Source organism: Loxodonta africana, chromosome 6 (genome assembly GCF_030014295.1).
Source record: "Loxodonta africana isolate mLoxAfr1 chromosome 6, mLoxAfr1.hap2, whole genome shotgun sequence".
NCBI lineage: Eukaryota > Metazoa > Chordata > Mammalia > Proboscidea > Elephantidae > Loxodonta > Loxodonta africana.
The window spans coordinates 95,086,150-95,111,094 of record NC_087347.1 but is presented as its reverse complement, the minus strand read 5'-3'; the positions used below and the strand labels follow the sequence as shown (position 1 = coordinate 95,111,094).

General features: G+C 39.3%; 1 protein-coding gene across 6 annotated transcripts in view; it reads left to right on the top strand.

Moving 5' to 3' along the window:
- The window catches only part of FMNL2 (formin like 2), a 349,026-nt gene that overhangs the window by 182,691 nt on the left and 141,390 nt on the right, over positions 1-24,945 (top strand). For all 6 annotated transcript variants that reach the window (XM_003406014.3, XM_010586319.3, XM_010586318.3 and 3 more), the window contains exon 2: positions 21,044-21,127. In XM_003406014.3, coding sequence (XP_003406062.1) covers positions 21,044-21,127 — 84 coding nt within the window. The remainder of the gene's footprint in view (positions 1-21,043; positions 21,128-24,945) is intronic.

Here is a 24,945-nt window from a genome sequence, read left to right as displayed (position 1 = left end):
AGCAGTAATTTCTGTTTTTTTTAGTAGTGGTGGGAAGGGGGCAGTGAATGTTATCCAGACTAGAGGTTCCCAGTCTTTTCTGGATCACAGTGACCTTAGTGTTTCAATAATTTTTTGTGATGCTTCTAGACAAAAAGAATTATCTAATAGCTTCGTTTATTAAGTAGTTAGGTTTGAACAACTTACATAAGTATTTATGTCTTAATAACTTAGGGGCCACTTGAAAAAATATTACATGTAAATTGAAAGAGAAAATAGTTTGAATTTTTTTTTTATCGTGCTGAAAGTATGCACAACAAAACAGTTGCCAAATCAGCAATTTCTGCATGTAGAATTTAGTGACATTGGTTTCATCCTTCATGTTATACAACCATTATCGATAATCCTTTTTCAAGTAATTCTGCCATCATTAACATAGATGCAGTCCTCGCTAGGGAACCCTGGTGGCATAGTGGTTAAGAGCTACAGCTGCTAACCAAAAGGTTGATAGTTCAAATCCACCAGGTGCTCCTTGGAAACTCTATGGGGCAGTTCTGTCCTATAGGATTGCAAAAACTTCCACTTTCCTCTCCGCCCCTCCACCCCTGGTAACCACTAATAACCTTTGGTTTCTATATATTTGTTTACTTCATGTTAAGTGAAGCCCTACAGTATATGACCTTTTGTGACTGACTTATTTCATTCAGCATGATGTTTCCAGTGTTCGTCCATGTGGTGTGTATCAGGACTTCATTTCTCTTTATGGCTGAGTTGTACTCCGTAGTATGTATATGTATGTGTGTGTATACACACATACACACGCTACATTTTGTTCATTCATCTGTTGATGGACATTTAAGTTGTTTCTACATTTTGGCTATTGTGAAAAGTGCTTCAGTGAACATTGGTGTACAGGTTTCTGTTTGCCTTTCTGCTTTCACCTCTGAGTGTATACCTAGGTTTGGGATCGCTGGGTCATATGGTAGTTATTATGTTCAACTTTTTGAGAAACTGCCAAACTGTTTTCCACAGCTGCTATACCATTTTACATTTCCCCAGCAATGGATGAGGGTTCCAGCTTCTCTACAAACTTGCTAATACCTATTGTTTTCTGGTTTTTGCTTTTTTATCATTGCTGTAAGGTGATATTGTGGTTTTGATTTGCATCTCCCTAATGGCTTACAGCTGAACAACTTTTCATGTGCTTGTTGGCTAGTTGAATATCCCCTTTGGTGAAATGTCTGTTTAAGTCCTTTGCCCATTTTTTGATTGGGGTTGTTGTTGTTACTTGATTTTATTCTTCAAAAAAACACAATTGCTTTGGTGAATGGTAAGACAGTACACAATACTGGGGAAGCCAGCACAACTTGTCCAAGGCAAGGTCATGGAAGCTCCATAGACACATCCCAACTCCCTGAAGGACCAGATTACTGGGCTGAGGGTTGCGTAGACCATAGTCTCAGGGAACATCTAGCTCAATTGGCATAACATAGTTTATAAAAAAAATGTTCTATGTTCTACTTTGATGAGTACTATCTGGGGTCTTAAAAGCTTGTGAGCAGCCATGGTAAGATACTCCACAGTTCCGACCCCATCTGGAGCAAGGTAGAGTAAAGAAAACCAAAGACACAGGGGGAAAGATTAATCCAAAGGACTAATGGACCACAACTTCCACGGCCTCCACCAGACTGAGTCCAGCACAACCAGATGGTCCCAGCTACCACCACTGACTGCTCTGATAGGGATCACAACAGAGGGTCCCAGGCAGAGGTGAAGAAAAATGTAGAACAAAATTGTAACTCACAAAAAGACCAGACTTATTGATCTGGTAGAGATTGGAGAAACCTGGAGAGTATGGCCCCCGGACACGCTTATAGCTCAGTAATGAAGTCACTCCTGAATTTCACCTTTCAGCCAAAGATTAGACAGGCTGGTAAAACAAAACAAGACTAAATGGGCACACCAGCCCAGGGTCAAGGACAAGAAGGCAGGAGGGGAAGGAAAGCTGATAATGGGGAACCCAAGATCAAGAAGGGAAGAGGTTGACATGTACTGGGGTTGGTAACCAGTGTCATAAAACAATATGTGTACTAACTGTTTAATGACAAGATAGTTTATTCTGTAAACCATCTAAAGTACAATTAAACAAAACAAAACCACAGTTACTTACAAGCGTGGTGTGCTGTTTACAACTTCTCAAACCTTGGATTCAGATTGGACACCATCACCATTATTTCCTGTCCCACATTGATTTCCTCGGCACTTGTTTTTATCACAGCAACTGCTAAAATAATCAACTTTGCAAAGATAAGACATAGAAAGGATGTAGTATGGTTTAAAATTGAAGCTGTGAACTACACAATCTAGTGGTTTGTGCTGTGTCAGACAGATCTTGAGATTTGTTGTTTTCTTTCACAAATTTAAAATACCAGTTTCCCTGTGAGTTCACTCTCATGCTATGGCTGTGTTGGCACACTATCAGATCTGGGCATTTCTCTTAAGTTTATCATTTTATTGTTAACTAACCATGGCTCTGTTGGCACACAGTTTGGGTATCAGATCTGGGCATTTCTATTAAGTTTATCATTTTACTGTTTAGCACCAGAAGTCCTTAAGTATGTATGTATTTGAGAAACTATCTAAAGCATTATATTAAAAGAAATTAAGATGCTCTTATCCGTCACGCCTCCCCTTTCTTGGTTTATTGTGCTCTGATACTCAGTAGCTACAGTTTATTGCATGTTTATTATGTCAGGCATTGTGCTAAATGAAACATTTTATACGTGTGCACTCATTTAGTTTTTAATTTTTGTAGTGACTGTACTGTATTGGAGTCCTGGTGGCACAGTGGTTAAAAGCCATGGCTGCTAGCCAGGTCAGCAGTTCGAATCTATCAGCTGTTCCTTGGAAGCCCCATGGGGCAGTTCTGCTGTGTTCTGTAGGGTTGCTTTGAGTTGGAATTGACTCAACAGCAATGGGTTTTTATCAGGTTTCTCCGGAAATCCCTCTGAAGTATATATTAAGCCAGTACCAGATGCTGTGGAGTTGATTCTAACTTGAGACGACCCCATGCGTGTTGAGTAGAACTGTGCTCCATAGATGTTTCCAATGCCTGATCTTTGAGAAGTAGATCAACAGGCCTTTCTTTCAAGGTGCGTCTGGGTGGACTTGAACCTCCAACCTTTTGATTAGTAGCTGGGTGTGTTAACTGTTTTCACTGTGCAGGAACTTTGAAGTAGATATTAGCATCCTCATTCTCTAGATAAAGAAACTAAAGCTCAAAAGATTTAAGTGATTTGCTGGTGAATATACAGTCAGTAGGTTGTAGTTCTAGACTTTAAACTCAAGTTGTTTTACTTTTTTTATTTTGTCTCTAAAGATTCTTCCATAGACACCAGACCATTTGTCCACGTGTCTGCTTCTGTGAGAGGTACTTTCCGGTTTTTGTGGTGGCCCAAACAAGGAGATATTTTTGTTTTCGCTTTCAGTTGAAGACACTGAGGTTCAGAGAAATTTAATTACTTGCCAAAATTAACAGCTAGTGACTGGAATTTAAATCCAGGTATAAGTGATTCCAACCACAAAGCTTGTAAATTCGGTTTATAGGAATGACTGGAAGATATTGTAAAATTCTGATGTTCTCTCAAAGTCATTAAAGAAAAATGAAGTTATGATAATATAGCTTTGTGTCAATATATTTTGATAAGCTCCATTTATTTAGAAATCATGCATGGTATGTGTGGCACCTCTCTGTCACACAGTGTCCCTATTGCCCAACTATGTGGAATAACAGAGAATATATTGTGCTTGCTGTTTATAAATATATGTATAGGAGAGAGAGAGAGAATGAACGGACGTGTTTGTCAGTGGGCCTGCTGAGTAGGATAGAATACTATAGCAGTGCTAAGCCAATAGACCCATGAGAAAAGGAAACTGAAGAATGGTATTTCAGGATCAGGTTTTAAAGGTTAGTCCAGAAAGAGTAAGTATTGGCTGGATTTTTTTTTAGGCACAAATTAGTCTCTTGGTACTGTCACTTCTATGTAAAGCCTAATTTCAGACAGCGATTCATTTGCATTGGGAGTTGAATTTCCATCTGGAAGTAGACAGATACGAATCAGAGACACACTTCAAGTTGGCAAAATCTTGGGGAGGGGGCATTAGGTTACTGGATGAATTGTATTGCATTATCTCTGGGGTCTTAGGACTTGAGGTTTAATTTGCAGTAGGGTAAATTTGTTCGTGTGAGTTAGGTTCAGTTTATCTCTTGAGGGGGGAGGGCGGGGTGGTTAGAAGAAAGTGAGAATGCAAAGATTTAATGGCCACTGTAGTATTTTGGCATTTCTCCAAATACTTATAGCACTCTTGGAGAAGCATAACACTGCTTTGTAGGAAACAGAGAAGTGTTTACATCCAGAACGTACTGAGTGGGTGTACTGAGTTCAGCAGCCAGGGTCATGTCCCTGAGGCCTACTGCTGTGGTTTACCCAGCTGAGAAGCACAGGCAATCAGTACAGTTGGATTTTTTCTTTTCTCTCTTGCTTCCTTGCATTCTTGTTCTTCTTCCCCACAGTCCACTTAAAACTGAGTGATGCATGCCTTGGGGGCCTGCTTCTCAGAAATTCATTGTTTGTGAATGTAGGTATGGGCTAGTCCTGGAGGATGTTTCGTTTTTTTCCCCTTGTTGCTTTGCTTGGTGCCTGCAGTGTAAATGTGACCATGCTTCCTGGTCTAGGCCAGGACCTGTTCCTACTTGAGTGGCACTTTATACCTAGAACACGCCATTGTAGTGTGAGAACATCAAACCAGGAATAATTTAAATGACGTGGGTTTAATTTCATATGAACTTAAAACCTCCTAAATAGGCAAAACAAAGATTGAAAACTTTATACTCCAGAACAAGAGATACCTCTTACATTCATGATTGCAATATAGGATTTTGTTCAGTTTCTTAATAAATTACTATTATTTAACGTCATAATAGTTTTGCATTGCATGTGTAAAATCTGAATTACCATGTACTGAATATCAGAACATTTTGGTTTTGCTGGTATTGTGGGAATGTTTAGTTAACTTAGGAATGTTCTATGTATTGTATGTCTGCCCTTGTTCTGATGATATCAGAAGATAAACCAGGGCACAGAAGTTGCACTGTCCTTGGCGGAAAAGCCTGCTATGTGAAGTGGTAGGACAGTACATATTATGTTTGGGCTCCCAAAACAAGTGGAGGTAACAGATAGAAAATATCACTCTAAATATAGTATATGGAAGACCCAGGACTTGGGTTGAGACTCAGAATTTGGCAGAGGAAAATGATGGGCTGGGGACTGTAGGAGTGACAGGCCAGGTACAAGCTGGAGGATGAGGAGAAGGTGTGTTCTTGGCCTGTTATATAAAGCGGCTCTCTTCTTTTTTTGAACCTTAAACAGAATTGAAATAGACAGTGTCTTAGTTATCTAGTGCAGCTGTAACAGAAATATCACAAGTGTATGACTTTAACATAGAAGTTTACTCTCTCACAGCCTAGGAGGCTAGAAGTCTGAATTCAAAGCGTCAGCTCCAGAGGAAGACTCTCTTTCTGCTCTGAGGGAAGCCAGTCTTCCCCTGGCCTAGGAGCTTCTCAGCGCAGGGACACCAGGTCCAAAAGACGTGCTTCCCCACCTGGTTCTTCATTCTTGGTGGCAGGAGGTCTCCCTGTCTCTGTGTTCCCTTCTTTTTTATATCTCAAAAGAGATTGACTACAACTTAATCTTGTAGGTTGAGTCTGCCTCATTAACATAACTACTTCTAATCCTGCCTCATTAGCATCATAGAGATACGATTTACAACACAAAAGAAAATCTTACCAGATGACAAAATGGTGGACAGTCACACAATACTGGGAATCATGGCCTAGCCAAGTTGACACCCATTTAAGGGGGCATGATTCAGTCTATAACAGACGCTGTTCAGTAGTATTTGTTAACAATCAGCTGCAAATAGATGATGGTTAATTTGACGCTAATATCCTAATCGCTTGTTTGTTTAAAAGTATAAAAGATCTTGGGGAGAGGCATTGAGTTTAGCAAAATATTGCTTGTCTGAGCAGAATTCAACACGCAATTATTACGTACTGCCTGAGTGCTAAGTATTTTGCTGGGGGGACTGGGTCTATAACGAGGACTGACTAATCATGCTCCTCCCCAGGGTCTCCCAGTCTTTTAAGGACAGAGAGATAACAGTATTCTAGAATTCGACCAATGGTCCCCCCAAAAGATCTTGAATTTATTGACTCAATTTGTTCTGGTTGTTTGTGTGTGTGTATGTGTGTGTGTGTGTGTGTATGTGTGTATGTATGTGTCTTAACATCTCAAGTAGTTAAATGCTTAAAAAAATTAAACATGAAAGCATCTGCTTAGACATTACGTGTGGATTAATTTTTTGGTGGTTGATATTGACCCCCAAAATATTAGCTAATTAGTGCTTTTAATACCAGGAAGTTGTACACACAGATCCAAAAGTTTACTTGATGTTTTTTTTTCCACAACTGTGAGGACCAAAAAGCTAAGTAGCAGGCTAAAGGAAGAAAAAACAAAGAGCAGAAGAATAAGTCAACTTGTCATAGGTCATAGGCCTGCCATGCAGGCCTTCCCAATTTTCCTACCTGTTTTGCCTGGGCTTGTCTGTAGAAGTGCTGTGGGTTTCTTGAAACGGAGTCCACCAGACTGACAAACACATGTCATGACACCTTAGGTTGTGGCAGTGTTATACTTGTTTAGAAAGTATAGAGTTTTAATTCATAACATGTCTTCTTCGTGGGCTTTATTTTTAGATTTTTCAGTAATTTAATCTTAGGACGTTGTCTGGTCCTCAAGATTTTCCATTTGCTACTATAATTAAACTAAATACTGGCTTTTATCAATTTGAATCCCGAGCATGTAAAAGGGAAACCAGGCCTCTGATCATTGGCAGTGAGAAGTGGATATGAAAATTTTGGAATTTGGGGCTGTGGAAAGAGGGATACCAAGCACTGGGGGAGCCAAAATATGGTTGGCAAAAGTAGTACTTTTCTGTTGCTTCTGTAGCAAGTTACCACAAACTTAGTGACTTAAAACAACACAGATTATTCTCTTGCAGTTCTATAGAAGTGTGTGACACGGTCTCACTGGGCTAAAATGAAGATGTTGGCAAGGCTGCACTCATTTTGGAGGCTCTGGGGGAGAATCGGAAATTCTGGTGACTCAGTGGTTAAGAGCTACTACTGCTAACCAAAAAGTCCACAGTTTGAATCCACCAGATGCTCCTTGGAAAGCCTCTGGGGCAGTTCTGCTCTGTCCTTGATGACAATGGGTTTTATGATTACATTTGGCCCACGTACATAGTCCAGGTAATTCCTAATGCCAAGATCCCTAACCATACCTGGAGATTACATCTTAATATGTAACACATTCATAGTTCTTGGTATTAGGGTGTGGACATCTTTGGGTGCTGTTATTCTGCCTACAAAAGTCTGCCCTTGAAGTTGCAGCTGTTTACAAATGAGGAGCCATGGATTTGAGACTATAACTTCTGGTCATGATTGTGGTATAAATCTTCACTATTCAGACAAGAGCATGACCTTCGTCCCATTGTAACAGAGGATGTGACCTTAGTTGCATGTGAATTTGAACTGTGTTCTTCCTTTGGCAATTCTCATGAGCGAAAAGTGTAAGGCAGCAAGTTGGGCCAATCGAGAATATGGAACCCAGGTTCAGTGGTCATTTTTAGAGTAACTGCTGTGAAAGAGAGAGGGGGATTAATGATGATCATAATGACCTAAGCCGCGGAAGGGAAAGAGTGAAAAGCACTCCTTCTGATCAGCAGCTGGTAGAAATCAGATTTCTATGTCTTGATTGTGGTAGAACCGGGCTATCTAATATGTTGTAATTCGTTTCAGTTTGGTTATCTCCAGTTATCAAAATGCTTTTGATCCATAGATGCCTATGTGCCTGTGTTATTGAAAGTTGGCATTTATCAGTAAAATAAGGACTCTTTCTCTGGATTTTGGTTTACTTTGGTCTGTGTCAGTAAGAACAGCACTTAAATATGTTTGACCTTTATACTCCAATGGTTGCTCATGCAGCAGTTTTCTAGCACCTAAAGCCTGTCCTCTTCTGTAACTCCCCTGTCCCAGTACACAAATGTATGCATGCAGACTCAGCTTTTGGTGCAGTAGTTGGCAGTAAGTAGGTAAAGAGCTGAAGATCATTCCAAAACGGCTGCAGCAGTATATTGACAGGGAACTGCCAGAAATTCAGGCTGGTTTCAGAAGAGGACGTGAAAGCAGGGATATAATTGCTGATGTCAGATGGATCCTGGCTGAAAACAAAGAATACCAGAAGGATGTTTACCTGTATTTTATTGACTATGCAAAGGCATTTGACTGTGCGGATCATAACAAATTATGGATAACATTGCGAAGAATGGGAATTCCGGAACACTTAATTGTGCTCATCAGGAGCCTTTACATAGATAAACAAGCAGCTGTTCGGACAGAACAAGGGGATACTGATTGGTTTAAAGCCAGGAAAGGTGTGCGTCAGGGTTGTATCCTTTCGTCATATCTATTCAATCTGTATGCTGAGCAAATAATCCAAGAAGCTGGACTATATGAAGAAGAATGGGGCATCAGGATTGGAGGAAGACTCATTAACAACCTGCATTATGCAGATGACACACCCTTGCTTGCTGAAAATGAAGAGGACTTGAAGCACTTACTAATGAAGATCAAAGACCACAGCCTTCAGTATGGATTACACCTCAACATAAAGGAAACAAAAATCCTCACAACTGGACCAGTGAGCAACATCATGATAAACGGAGAAAAGATTGAAGTTGTCCAGGATTTCATTTTACTTGGATCCACAATCAACAGCCATGGAAACAGCAGTCAAGAAATCAAAAGATGCATTGCATTATGTAAATCTGCTGCAAAGGACCTCTTTAAAGTGTTGAAGAGCAAAGATGTCACCTTGAAGACTAAGGCGCGCCTGACGCAAGCCATGGTATTTTCAGTTGCATCATATGCATGTGAAACCTGGACAATGAATAAGGAAGACCGAAGAAGAATTGACACCTTTGAATTGTGGTGTTGGTGAAGAATATTGAATACAGCATGGACTGCCAAAAGAACGAACAAATCTGTCTTGGAAGAAGTACAACCAGAATGCTCCTTAGAGGCAAGGATGGCGAGACTGCATCTTACATACTTTGGACATGTTGTCAGGAGGGATCAGTCCCTGGAGAAGGACATCACGCTTGGCAGAGTACAGGGTCGGCGGAAAAGAGGAAGACCCTCAACGAGGTGGATTGACACAGTGGCTGCAACAATGAGCTGAAGCATAACAACGATGGTAAAGATGGCTCAGGACTGGGAAATGTTTCATTCTGTTGTGCATAGGGTCACTATGAGTTGGAACCGAGTCGACGGCACCTAACAACAACAACAGCAGGTAAAGAGCTGTTTGAGTTCCACAACATGTCAAGGAATCAGGCATCGGGCCTCTAATGAAAATCAGATATGAGGCTTGAAAGAAAAATGAATGAGTGGTTGTTTCTATTACTTCTTTTGTGTTTAATTGTGATAAGAATCTGTATTTCAGGCATGATGGCTAAAGATGTGTGCATTTGGCATCTACTGGGTATTGAATCACTTAAGCTAGTGATGTGGGGAGTAGTAGAAAGATGGGCTGCAGGAAAACTTGTCCTAGATTACTATACCCTCCCCCCCCCCCAAAAAAAACCTGTTGTTGTCAAGTCAATTCAAGTCGATAGCAACCCTATAGAATAGGGTAGAAGTGCCCCATAGGGTTTCCAAGGAGCAGCTGGTGGATTTGACCTGCCAACATTTTGGTTAGCAGCCAATCTCTTAACTCCTGTGCCACCAGGACTCCAGACTACTATAGCTATCCCCTGTTATTTGGTGGAGAAGATTGACTTTCCCATCTATCCTCACTCATATTTGTCATCCTTTGGCCTTGCAATTAAATACAAATAATACAAACATAAAAATCTACGCAATCCTTGTTTAGTCCCATTTGTAAAGGGTAACAAAAGTATAACTAATTTGAAACAATAGATAATTTACATGGAGCTTTGAGAATTTGTTTGGTTTGTATTTACTGATTAAATAAGTGTATAATTTTCTAAAGGTTCAAAACTTCACAAATGAGTTCTGTGAAGATAAAGCCCCAAATCAAGTAGGAATGATGGAGAAAATGGCAAGTGCTGGCACATACTAGGAAACCCTGGTGGCGTAGTGGTTAAGTGCTACAGTTCCTAACCAAAAGGTCGGCAGTTCAGATCCGCCAGGCGCTCATTGGAAACTATGGAGTAGTTCTACTCTGTCCTATAGGGTTGCTATGAGTCGGAATCGACTCGACGGCAGTGGCTTTGGTGTTTTGGTTGGCACATACTATGATACGGGAAAATTGTAGTCAGAAAAAGATGGAGGCTTATCAAAGTAGAGGAAGATCATGATAGTAATTCTTACACTCGTCAAAATAAGAATAATAAGGATAACAGTATCTAACATGTATTGAGTACTGTGTACAGGTCTCTGTGCCATCTACTTTGTGTGCACTATCTGATTTGATTTTCTTAAATACGTGTGTATATATGAGTATGTTCACCCATACCCATACATGTACTCCCACCTACAGATGCAAGTGGGTTTTCTTCCATGATAATAGAAAAAGAACAGTAGACATGTTGGCTTGGATTCATTTGATCTACCACTGGTAATAATGAATTATATAAACTTGGACAAATGTCCTCACTTTTTTTGGAGTCTGGGCACCAATAAATACAGCATTGGGCTAAAATATCATAGGCTTCTCTTACAGCTTGTGATGGTTAAGGTTATGTGTCAACTTGGCTAGGCCATGATTCTCAGTGATTTGACAGATATTATGTAATCACCTTCTGTTTTGTGATCTGATGTGAATAGCCAATCAGTTGAAAGGGGAGTTTCCTTAGGGCTGTGACCTGCATCCAGTATATGTATGGATGTCCTGGTAAATCTCGCCTTCTCTCCATCCTATGTTCAACTCCTTATCCTCTGACCTCTGGTTCTTGGGACATGAGCAAGCAGCCTGCCTTCTGAACATTTCCTTGAAATGATATATATGTATAATATATTTAAGAACCCTGGTGGTGCTGCAGTGGTTAAAGTGCTGGAGTGCTTGCCAAAAGGTTGGCAGTTCAAAACCACCGTTGGCTCCTTGGCAGAAAGATGTGGCAGTCTGCTTCTGTAGAGATTTACATACAGCCTTGACAACCCTGTGGGGTTGCTATGAGTTGGGATCAACCCAACCACAGTGGGTTTGGTTTGGTTGGCTTTACATATATATAGATGGGAAAGTCAATCTCTGCTGAATAAAACCCTGGTGGCGTAGTGGTTAAGTGCTATGGCTGCTAACCAAAGTGTTGGCAGTTCAAATCCACCAGCTTCTCCTTGGAAACCCTATGGGGCAGTTCTACCCTATCCTATAGGGTTGCTATGAGTTGAATTGACTTGACAGCAATGGGTTTGTTTTTTTGGGGGGGGTGTTGGGTGGGTAGGTATAGTAATGTAGGACAAGTTTTCCTGCAGCCCATCTTTCTACTACTCCCCACATCACTAGCTTAAGTGATTTAATACGCAGTAGATGCCAAATGCACACATCTCTAGCCATCATGCCAACTCCTGAAATACAGATTATCGCAATTTAACACAAAATAAATAATAGAAACAATCACAATTATACATATATACTCCACTGTTTTTTTCCTGTAGGGAAAGAACAGAGCCTAAGACACAGGTCTGTACTTTTTAATTATAAGAAAAGTTATGGAAGAGCCATTTGTATTTAATTCAATATTTAAAGAAAGACTTCCAAGAAAATAGACTGTACGTAAGGTTGTAAATGGGAGCTTAGAGATATGTCTCATTCCCATAGACACCCCCCCCCAGCCCCCAAGGGAATAGAGAGCTTTCCAGTCAGATTTTATTTTGGAAATGTGACTGGATTAGAAAATGGGCTGATTTCTCCTGTTGTGGGCTTCACTGGCTACAGTGAATGATATTAATGCCCTCAATGACTAAATAAAATTAACAGTGACAATGAAAGATGACTGATTGTGGTGACTGGCTTTGGGGAACTGTTTGGCTGGCTGCCTGAGTCTTGTGTCAGGAAAAAAGCTGAATATATTGTAGGAGTATCCTCTAGGCTAGGAAGGTTTATTAAAACCTGGAATGTCAGGTAGTGGGTTAGAACATGAGTTTAGGTTATGGAAAGAAATGGCTTTTAGTTAGTTGAACAGAAGGACAGTCATGTTGAGTCTGGAGCTACCCTTCTCAAGTGTTGCAATTTTAAAGTGAACCCGTAGGAGAATTGGTAATTACTGAAAGCTGGTCGACTCGTCCCGATGTCCCGATGTTATAGTGGTATAACATAGTGGTATAAGGAAATAATGTTAACACAGGCGCAGTTAACAAGAGGAGGAACCCTTTACCTGGTTTAATTTGAAGACCCCTGAAAGGCTTGCTGTGACTTTTTTTCTGTGACGTTTACTTGCCAATGACTGATTTTCAGTGACTTCCCACTGCCTCTAAGTTTGAAAATCTGTGGTCTGATGTCCAACATCGTGCCTTTCTAACTTGGCCTGACACAGCCACTCCTTACTCTCTGGTTTATTTTATGTGGCTCACAGTCCTTTGCCATCTTTTATACCCACGCCTGTGTACACGCCATTCCCTTTACCTAAAATTGTGAGAATAATGAGAAAAAACGATATCTAACATGTATTGAGTGGCTACTGTGTGTTAACTTCATACCAACTACACGTATTATCTGATTTAATTTTCTCAAACTTTTTTGTACTTGATATTATTATCACCATTATCATCATCATCACTCAACCACCACTGTCATCATCTCCATTTTATAAATATGGAAACTGAGATTTGGTTTAAATAATTTTCCCGGGATTACACCGTAAATGAGTGGTAGAGTTAGAATTGGAACCCAGGTAGTTCATCTCTAGAACCCAAATATTAAAAACCTTACAGTGCCATTAAATATGACTTTTCACATCCAGACCCAATCCATAGCAGTCCCTGCCCCCTCTCTGAGGTTCCCTAGGACTGTTTGTACGTCTATTATATTACTTAATATGCTGTGTTTTGTGTTAGTGTACCTGTCTTCTCTGCTTTTGCTCATTGAAACTTCAGTGAAGGCTGGATTTACTTCATATTTGTATCTCCACCTTGATTTTGTTTTGTTGAAGCTTAGTGTTTGCTGACTTGGTATAGTGCCTTGATATCAATGGTTCCAGCCCAGTAGCTTTTTTTGTTCTTCTTTTAATATATTGAGACTTCTGTTAAAATGCCACTGTTTTATTTGAAAATATTAATACCCTAAATAAGACGGTACATTTTCACCTTCACTTTGCATGCTAATGACTAAGCCTCTGGTTACTCAAGTAGGATGATGTTGGATTGCTTAGCTCAGACAGGTTATATTTTAGGAACTCTATCAACTCGATGGCACTAGGTTTGGGTTATAACTTAAATGCCATGGAAAGAGGTTGATCATATAGACATCTCATTTGAGTGTTGGTCTTGCCAACTGTCTGTGAGCATGGAAGAATTACTTAACCTCTCTGTCCTTCAGTTTCCTTCTTTGTTAAATACAAAAGATAATACCTACTTATCAGGATTGTAATGCAGATTAAATTGGATAATACATGCAAAAGAGCCTAAGTGCCTGAGATGAATCTCAGACTATTATTAATAAATGGTACATCTTGACCCTCACCTTTGCCTCTGACTTGATTCTGACCTTCAGTTTTAATTAGACTTACTGGCTTTTTTCAACTGTGGACTGTTCATTTTGATTTGCTTTTTAATTCAAATTGTGTGGCCCAGGATCACCACTAATATTGCAGTTCAGTTAGTCCAACTCCAGAAGACAGCTAGTAAATTCCTACCCAATACTGCCTCGTGTAATTAATTCCATTCTCTACTGTGCCGCGCAGCCATCTGGGTGCAAAAGTAATGACTCCTCCTTTTGGGGCCTGTAAAACTGTACTTATATTGTTTAACAACTCTAAAAGATTGTCTAAGCTCTTTCTCTTGTAGTACATTTTTCCCAGCTTGTTTAAGCAGCACTACTTGCAAAGCCTGTGTCCTTTCTTTTTTCTAAGCAGATGGTTATGTAATGGAAGAGTTTGTGTTGTGGGATTAGGTGACTTCATACCTAGAAGATTTAATTTAGGGATTATGAGGACAAAGGTATATTACATAAGGTGTATTTGATACACAGTTAACTTAAGCTGTGGTATATCTGCATATCACTGTGGGGCTCTCAGCATGAGCCTTGAGGTTGTCAGGGGAAAGGAGAATGTTCTGCAAATTTGCATATGTTCCAGCATAGACTACCCAGGGAATAGTTCTAGGATATGGGGTTGGTTCTGAATGAATTGGGTGCCTTCATTCTGTTCTGTGTTGAATGTGATAATCTGTCAGTGTAATTTAAATTGTATAGACTGTCATGGTTTTTGGAGACTGTCATAGACATTTTAAGCATAATTTGTTCTTCCATGAAGTACCCAGAAGCTTGGCTATTTTATTATTTATTTAGTAGTTACACCTCTATTTTCAAAAGATTTTGAGGTGGTGGGCAATTTAAAAATGCTATAAAAACAGTACAATTAAGGTAAAACCAGAATAGGGATAATACATGTAACTATTACTTGGGTGAATTGTTATAATTAGTACCAATCTGAATTTTCTGACAACAAAGGTGAAAAGGGGAAGCAGCTCAGGTTCCATGATTTATCATATATGGTAAAAGAATACCTAAAATATCACCCCCCACCCTAGAAAATGTCCCTAGAATAGAACTTCTTTGTTTTTCTCGCCCCCCCGCCCCCCCGCACCCCCGCCCCCCCCCCCCCCCCCCACCGTGAGTCTTTGTTTGGACAATACTGAGTAATAGACATTATCTTTGAGGATTTACCAGGAACAGAAATGCTCTTTAATATATAGGCTGTGTTAGTGGCTCAAGCATAAACTCTCAATTAATGACGATATCCCCAGCCTGGGCAGTATAACTGAGCTATTTTGCTCTTCATTTATTCAGCAACCTACCCAGTGCCTGCTGTGTGCCAGAAACTGTGCCAGACATGGTGGGGGTGGGGGGAGTCGGAGTTGTCCTTGAAGTACTTAGTCCAGTGGAGACTCTAGGTAGGCAAACAGATGTTTAGGAAACAGTGTGCTATGTAGTATAATGCATGTATGTAGTTGTCTTGGGGCCCAAAGGAGAGCGTATGTCTTCCTGGAGTAGTTGGGGATGGTTTTATTGACAAATGATATTTGAGCTAATTCTTAAAGTTTGTTAGGTTGAGAGAGGAAGGAAAGAGACATTCCTTATAGAAAGAATCCTCTTTGATGATTTAATTTATTTCAGTTAGGAACTTGTACAGTCTAGAAGAATGATAATAGCCATTAAACTTTCCAACTCAAATATTATATGTCGTCAGTGGAACTTTGGCACATACTTGAGTGCAGCAACTTCATGATTAAATTCTCTAACATGCCTACAGTGCAGATATTCTGGCACATGATTGAAGCCAAGTGAACGTTGCGTGGATGAAAGGAAGAAAAGGAGAGCCCTATGTCACAGCTGTCAGAAAGTAGGGATGACGTAGAGTTGTCACTGTGTTGGGAAAACTTGGAAGTTGATTTATATATTTTCAGTCAAACAGAAGAGCAGTCCATTTTTATTCAGGCTAGCAGAGGGACCAGGAAATAGAGCCAGCATTTTCCTCAGAAAATAACTTGGACTTTATGAATTACCTGCACAAACATTTAGCTTGGACTCAAGTCCTGCCCTGTGCAGCATATAAAAAGAATGAGTTCAGTTCTAAAAAGCTTAAGGGCAGTTATTACCAGCTAATCACAATATCCCTGAACCTTAGCCAGGCCTCTGTGGAGTGTTTCATTTTATGTAGAGCTGCTTCCCCGTGGTCCCTGCAGAATTATTAAGCTATACACTGCATGCCTGAGGAACTCAGAGGCTTGATCTGTGGAAGGGCTTATTTTAGATTCTTGGCGAATAAGAACCAAATACAGCTTTCGTTTTTATGTATTGATGTTGAGGTCCTCATGACAGTAACTTTTCATTAACTCAGAAAGACATCTTAAGACTTTTCCACAGACCTTTCTTCTGACTTCCAGTATTGTGTATCTACTGACTTGCTTGACCATTCTCTTGGATGTTTCATGGTACCTCAGGCTGAAACTAGGCCGCATAGAAATCTTATACTTTACCCTCTCTTCCAGTTCTGTTCCTTCTTTTACAAGTGTACCTTTTCTCATTAAATGAACCATGGTATGCTTTGTTTCATGAGCTAGAAAAAAAGGTACTAATTCTTGATATCCTTCCTCATCCCTTAAGTCTAATCCATCAATTTGAGTTAATATTTCTGATATCTATTCACTTTTCGTCATTCAAATTCTCATCAACTTAGTCCTAACCACCATTGTTACCCACTTGAACCACTGCCATGGCTGCCTAACTGGTCTCCCTGCCTCCAAATCTGGTGTTTCTAGTCAGTTCTTCACATAGTACCTATAGTGAGTGATCTTTGCAAGACAACTTAAGCATGTAATTCACCGTTTAAAAGCTTCCAATGGCTTCCCATTGCACTTTACATTAAAATTTTTTTTTTTTTTACGCTGGCCTGCATGGCTGGGCATAGTGTAGCTTTGAATCATCTCTCTGACTTCATCCCTACCTCATGTCCTCTCTTTTACATTCTGTCCAGCTATGCTGGCATTCTTCAGCCTTTTAAATGGGCCAAATCTACCCTGCCTTAGCATCTTCTTACTGCTCCCTCTGCCTCTTTACCTGGCTCACTCCTTCTCATTTTTTAGGACTTATTAGTTGCTAATTTTTCTGAGAGTTCTTCCCAGACCATCCAATCTAAGGTTGCCCTCTGATAATTTCTCTCAAGACTTGAGTTTTAGAAGATGTGTTTCATATCTGTCTCTCTCACCATAAGATAATGCTCCTTTAGGGCCATGTCTGTTTGTTTTCCCACTGTATACCCAGCATGTAGCACAGTGTCTGTGCAAGGGAAGGGCTTCATAAACATTTGTTGAATGAAAGACTTGTTCCTTCCAAATAAGAGTTGGCCTAGAAAGAAGTATCTTGTTTTTTTCTAGTAACAACAGAGCCTACATCTAATTTCTGGAACAGCATTAGCAAACTGCTTCCACATGAGGGTCTCTTGTTTTTAGGTGTCCATAAGGGTCTAGTAGAGAACTAATAGAAGGTCAGAAATTATTTGCCATTTTGCCTTGCTGCAAAAAAGCTTCAGAACTTGTCCTTGGGTGTCTGACAGACTAAGTTTAGGACCCGCTTTTGTTCCTGTAAAGCTGTGCAACCTTGAGCAAGTTAACCAAGTTTTTTCCAGCTCCTTTTCCCCACATTTTAAGTGGGGGAAATTATATCTAGCCCACAAGGTCATTGTGAAAATGAGATTACGTATGTAAAGTGCCTAAAACAGTGCTTGGTGTGTTGCAGGAATTCAGACATTTCTTTGTCTTTTCCTCTTTATACCTCAAGAGATTAATAAGAACTCAGAGAAAAATTCATTCAATTTATATATAGTTCAAATTTAATGTGAAATCATATCTAGAGATGTGAATATGGGAGTCAAAACCAGTTTAAGAGGAAATGATCCATCCACTGTATATAAACCAAAAACCAAACCCAGTGCCGTTCAGTCGATTCTGACTCATAGCGACCCTATAGGACAGAGTAGAACTGCCCCATAGAGCTTCCAAGGAGCGCCTAGCGGATTCGAACTGCTGACCTTTTGGTTAGCAGCCAGGGCACTTAACCACTACGCCACCAGGGTTTCCCCACTGCATATAGGCAGTGATAAACTGATTATTTAATAATCGATAACTTTAGACTCTTTAGAAAGATACACATGGAATTCTCCTTTGCTTTATCCCAGGGGCTATTGTTTAACATTGTAAAAACTATGATGACAAATAAATATGACTAGGTATTTTCCAGTCTTGTTCAAGTAGATATTCCATGGAGATAGGCCATATGAAAACATTTTTTCCTATTTTAGGTATTTCTGTAGAGCAGTGTGGCAATATATTGAACACTCTGGAGTCCAGAGCTCTTCAAATTATGTGGTGTTAGCTTTGGGTTTAATTAAGAAAAAAGAAAAAAATTCCGAGGACAGGCTATTCTAAAATCTGACAGATTAGAGACAAATTAGCGAGAGGTATATATGGTTAAGGCAGACCAATCTGGATGCTAGATCAAATTTAAGGGAAAAGGCTTGGATTGTATTTATCAAAATAATTAAAAGTTAGTTCTCTGCCATTAACTAAGAATAGCTCACTCACCCTTGCTTTTATTAACTATTTTTCTGGGTTACATGAGACTGCAGCCTTGGAAAAGGGGATTGCTTCGTCCTAAGCCACGTCTTTCAGAGAGCTAGGTGGTTCAACACTGAAAGTTCCAAGACCTCTGTGTTTGACTCCTTGAATATTGATCCAGGCAAGAAACTGTTTTGTTTATTAGGGATGAGTATGATTTAGAGTGTTGGTGCTGGGAGATAGAACAATTAACAGACTTAAGACACCAATTGTTTGACTATTTAGCTCAGTTGTTTAGAGCATGGGAACTTTAGGGAGGCCAAGGGAACAGACCTGAATTGCTTCTGAGACTCTTATTCTGTCATGTTATGTGGCCAGAGATTGTGCCTCAGACCTGAGCCAGGTGTATTGAAAAGGCATATGACTGGTCATTTGAGATGTTAGACTATGTGAATGTACCTGAGAAGATCCGTGACCAGCAATCCAGAAGGTATGCTGTACTGATGAGGATTTATATGAATACTGATGTCTGGATATCTTTTAGCTCATGGCCAGTTTCTCACTGCAAGTACAACTTTGTAAACAATAGTTAGACTGAGAATTGTGGTTGCATGTCCTGGAGGAATGTTATCATCTCACAGACCACTCCATTGCCAGCTAATTGATTGTGACTCATATCGACTCTATAGGACAAAGTAGAACTACCCCAAAAGGTTTCCCAAGCTATAATCTTTATGGAAGCAGACTGCCACAATGTTCTCCCATGGAGCAGCTGGTGGGTTCGAACCACTGACCTTTCAGTTAGCAGCCAAGTGCTTAACCACTGGACCACCAGTGTTCTTTCATCTCACAAACCAAGGAAAAAACCAAACCTACTGCTGTCAAGTTGATTTCGACTCATAGGGACCCTACAGTATAGAGTAGAACTGCCCCATAGGATTTCCAAGGAGCACCTCTAGCATCTCACAGAGCGGACAAAAAAACAGTGGCAATGTTTTTTCAGGGTATTTATTTTATTTTTTTACAAATCTGTTCTTTTACTCCTGGTTGTCTGTCAAAGAGAAGAAGTTGCTGTGTCTGTCAGTGGTTCTGGTCAATGTGTTTTCTTTTGGTGTACTGCTTTGTATCTGGTAGGGCTGCAGTGCATTAAAAAAAATGAGGGTGATACCTTTTAAACAACAATTTCTGACCCTTTGTTGAGTAGAAAGGCAGCCCACTGACAAATGAAGAAACATTTCATCATCTTTGCTGAAATACAAGATTGTTCAAAGTAAATCACCTCAGATATTCCCTACCAGAGCTGCCTCCCATTAGACTAATTTGATGTTTAAATGATTTTTGTATGATGTTTTGGTTTAATCAGATGCTAATAATTTAAAGGAAGCTACTAAAAAAAAAAAAAAAGAACCATATTATTGTTCTTGGGTCTGCATATATACTTATTAGCAACCTGTTATGGAATATGATCCAGAAAGATGTTTACCTGTGTTTCATTGACTATGCAAAGGCACTTGACTGTGTGGATCATAACAAATTTTAGATAACATTATGAAGAATGGGAATTCCAGAACACTTAATTGTGCTCATGCAGAACCTGTGCATAGACCAGGAGGCAGCCATTTGAACAGAACAAGGGAATAGTGCATGTTTTAAAATCAGGAAAGGTATGCGTCAGTCAGGGTTGTATTCCTTTTACCATAATTATTCAATCTGTATGCTGAGCAAATAATCTTAGAAATTGGACTACATGAAGAAGACAGTATCAGGATTGGAGGAAGACTCATTAACAACTTTCGATATGCAGGCGACACAACTTGCTTGCTGAAAGTGAAGAGTACTTGAAACATTTACTGATGAAGACCAAAGACTACAGCCTTCAGTCTGGATTACACCTCAACATAAAGAAAACAAAAATCCTCACAACTGGACCAATAAGCAACATAATAATAAACGAAGAAAAGATTGAAGTTGTCAAGGATTTCATTTTATTTGAATTTGAAATCAGTGCCCATGGAAGCAGTAGTAAAGAAATCAAATGATGCATTGCATTGGACGTGTCTATTGCAAAAGACCTTTTTTAAAGTGTTAAAACATAAAGATGTTACTTGGAGGACTAAGGTGCCCCTGGCCTGAGCCATGATATTTTCACTTGTCTCATATGCCTGTGAAAGCTGGATGACGAATAAATAAGAGCAAGGGAGAATTGATGCATTTGAATTATGGTGTTGGTGAAGAATACTGAATATAGTATGGACTGCCGGAAGAACAAACAAATGTGTCTTCAAAGAAGTACAACTGAAATGCTCCTTAGAAGCAAGGAATATGAAACTTCATCTCACATACTTGGGACATATTATCAGGAGGGACCAGTTCCTAGAGAAGGACATCATGCTTGATAAAGTAGAGGGTCAGGGAAAAAGAGGAAGACTGTCAACGAGATGGATTGACACTGTGGCTACAATGGGCTCCAACATAGCGAGGATTTTGATGGCGCAGGACCCAGCAGTGTGTTGATCTTTTGTGCGTGGGGTCACTATGAGTCAGAACTGACTCAATGACACCTAACAATTAAAGAACCACGTTACTATTCTTTGGCCTACATGTACACTTTAGCAACCTGTTATGGAATATGATGTCTTTTTTCTTTTTTTACAGAATGCTATGAACCTACCTCCTGACAAAGCCAGGTTACTGCGGCAGTATGACAATGAGAAGAAATGGGAACTGATTTGCGATCAGGTAAGAAACAGTGACACTATCAAGAAATTAATGAGAAAAGAGAACTATATTTTTCCCTAAATATACTCAGATTCTTTCAGGAGATGCATAGATTTCTGTTTTGAGACTCTTTGCCTTCCTGTTCTCGTGACCAATGGAAAAGCTAGAAAACAACTGACTTCATTCTTGCATTGTTTTTAATTCTCTTTTACCTTCATCCATCTTATAGTTAGACTTTCTGGGAAATCTGCTGAAGCTATCAAACCCAATTTCGATGAACTGTGTGTGTATTTACCTTACATAGCTGCTTGGATAATGCAGGTCTTCAAATTTAATTGGCTTGCCTATTCATGTATATTGATGTATAGTCATGTAAGAAGGTGAATTGTTTAAAAAAAAAATCCTTGCTTAAGCCGATTAAAAACATTATTTCAGATTTTAGCAGTTCTCTAGCTGTTTGCATTTGATTGTTAACTCATTTTAACAAATTCAAATTTTACAGAGTGATGTAATATTAGAAGTGAAAGCTCCTGTTTTCTCTTCTTCAAATTCTACACCTTCAGGGTCCACTGGTAGAAATTTGAAGTGTTTCTTTCTAGCTTTTTTCTGTTTTTGTTTCTAAAAAAAACAAATACATGAATATACACAATGTTCTGGCATGTAAATATGTCCTCTGTATCTATGGCTCTCCCCATTTTACCTCAGTGGTTATGGTAGTATTCCATTGTAACGGGTCGTTTGTGGCGTTTGTTTCAGGGCTAGGTACGGGCTAATTGTTGTGAGCCTTTGAAGGGTCACATGCTGAAGCAGGGAGTAAATAAATCTCTGTATATTCATTTCCTGTTTTATGCCATGAGTTTCATAGTGGTTGTGTAGCCTTCCTTTGCCTACTGCCCTGACAACTTTTGAGAAGTGGTGTAATTTCTCTTAACATAGCTTCCTTGGGTTCCCCTCTGCAAGGACAAAATGTTTCAGGGAAGGAAAGGGATTTTTCTGTCCCTAATAGGCTTTAATAGGTAGAGAGCCCATGTTCCCTAATGGATAAATGCCTGCAGCTCACATAGAGCTTCTGAAGAGCTCATTGTATGTTGTTTTACCTTAGTTCCTAAACGAAACCAGCAATGAAACCATGGTAAAATCGCCTTATTTTTTTCCATGCTACGTGTAAGCACCAAGAGTTAGACAGAAACTGAAGAATACCTACTGCGTATGTGACTGTGATGCAGAAGAAGAAAACTTTGCTGATGCTTACAGTCTCCTTCCTCTAGATTAATTTTTAATGAGTATTATCTAAACCTATTATTGCAAGGAAAAATGATTTTATAATGATAGTGAAAAGAGAAGATGAGAGGAATAAATATAAAGGAAAGGTAATTACACAAATGAGGGAGGCAGCAGGGTGGGTGTGTGAACAATTCTAAGGTGTGTTAGGTTATGAGAGAGTAAAGAGAACACAGCCAGAGGGTGGGCGTTTTGTTAGTGCAGCTACGAAGGGCTAAACCTGCCTTCCTCAGACTGGCAGTATTCACGGACAACCCGGTCTGCCCTGCTCCTTTCTGCCTTTATTTTATTATTAATTTTCGCCTCTTAAAGGTGCCAGAAAGGAAAGACTGCTAATAATGGAAGATTTCCAGCAGGTCTCAGACCAAAAATAGCTTCGTAGGTTGATGGTAAGGTCCAGGGGATCTTGAGGCTGGGAGCAAATCAGTTATCTCATTATATTTCTGATTTTCAAATCCTGAAAGTTCACGTTGTTATTGCCCTTAAACGTTAATATTCTGGGGCATGGAGATTTGGGCCACTTTTATCTGTTCCTGAAGTGGCTCCATCAGCTCTGAGGTATTAGGAATGATTTGTTAACGATAGTTAAATAATAATTATTGCCAGTAACAGCATTTGGTAAGCACATTAACTTATTAAGAGCTTTGTGTCCAAAGTCTTTCAAGCAGTCAAACTATTAGTATCTTTATTTGTCAAACGAGGAAAATTATCGTTTGCCCAAAGTCACACAGCTGTTAAGTGGAGAAGCCAGGATTTTGACATAGGCAGGTCTGATTCTGGAATCTACACCCTTTACTACTCTCTGCTACCTTCCTCACAAAGTGCTGAAGTGTATTAATGATACACTGTAAGAAAAAAATAATAAAAATACAGGTCATCCCTATTCCTTTGACTTACATTCTAGTATGCTTCCCATAGAGTGTGAGAGAAAGAGCGGAAGTTGTAGCTCGGGTGGTAAGCTTACCTTACTTGCAGTACAACTATAGTGAACTAGCTTTTTAAAATTAACTATCAATCGTTGTGAAAATTGGCCAGCAGAAAATTAGAGTTTGACACATTTGGGTAACCTGTGGTATTATGCTACGTACTTAACAGATATTGCCACACATGTGAGTATCATTTGTCCTGTGTCTGTGAGTGAAAAGATGAAAATGAGTTGAAAGCATTCAGAATATACCATTTATATGGCAATTATGTATTGGTATTTATTGACTGAATGTTTGTCTTACTTGTGAGGTACGTGGACCATGTCATCTATATCTTTGGTATTTAACCTGTATTTATCTGTAGTGCCTAACTCAATGGTCAGTCTGTGATTCCCTTTATTTAAAATGTCCAGACTAGGCAAAGCTTTAGAGACAGGAAGTAGATGAGTGGTTGCCAAGGACTGGGGGGAGGGGGAAATGAGGAGTGACTGTTAATGGGTGCAGGGTTTCTTATTGGTGTGATGAAAATACTCTGGAATTAGTGGTGATAGTTACGTGGCCTTGTGAGTATGCTAGAAGCCACTGAATTGTACACCTTAAAAGTGTGAATTTTATGGTATATATGAGTTACATCTCAGTTAAAAAAAGACACTTTTGTAACGCATCAGAAGTGGGGGGAGAAAGAAGGGAGGGTAAACTTAGAGAATAATCAAATCTTGTTTGGATGCTGATCTGAACAAACTACAAAAAGACTTTCAGAGAATATTGGAGATATTTGATTATTGACTGAGTATTTGATGATTTCAATAACTTACTGATTTAGCTGGGCATGAGATAGTGGTGTTGTAATTATATAAGGATTTGTCATTATTTAGCAAATGTGTACTGATAATAGGAGTGAAATAGTATGATGGCTTTGAAAAAAGAAAAAGAAAAAAGTGATAGAATCTTGGTGGTGGGATATTGTTGTTGTTGTTAGTTGCCATCCGACTCATGATACCCTGGAGTTTATTATAAGGTACTCTTAATTTGAGCATATGTTTGCAAACATGGAATATAAAAGTAAAAACAGAAGGATATTTGCTACTTAATTATCTTTGTTTTCCCTCATCTTTAAAATGTAGCTAATTCTAACATCCTTAAATTTTCTTTGAGGATTACAGACAATATTGTACAGTATATAATATTTGGCATGTAGTAGGTACTTCATAAATGGTGGATGATGATAAAAGGCACAGATATTTAAATAGTATACAATTACTGTTTTTGTTGCTAATTTGTCCTCAAAAGATTAAAGAAATTTATTGTATAGAACCTATCCTCATATGTTACCCAAACTAAGGTGAGTTTGAACACATATTGTTTGATGCTGCCAGTCCAAACCACAGCCGTGGATATTCAATCTGAGAGAAAGTCAAGACAAACCTCTTGTCTTATTTGTGATGCCTTTAAACAATGGCTGTGGTATGTTGTCACTGGTAGCTGACATACAAGACACCGTCTGCCTCCCAGTGCTTTATGCACAGGATAATTAATACAAATATTAATTTTACTTTTGAATACATAACACAGATACATTATTATCTGCTAATTAGGATGCATATTATAGGCAAGGAAACCCTGGTGGCATAG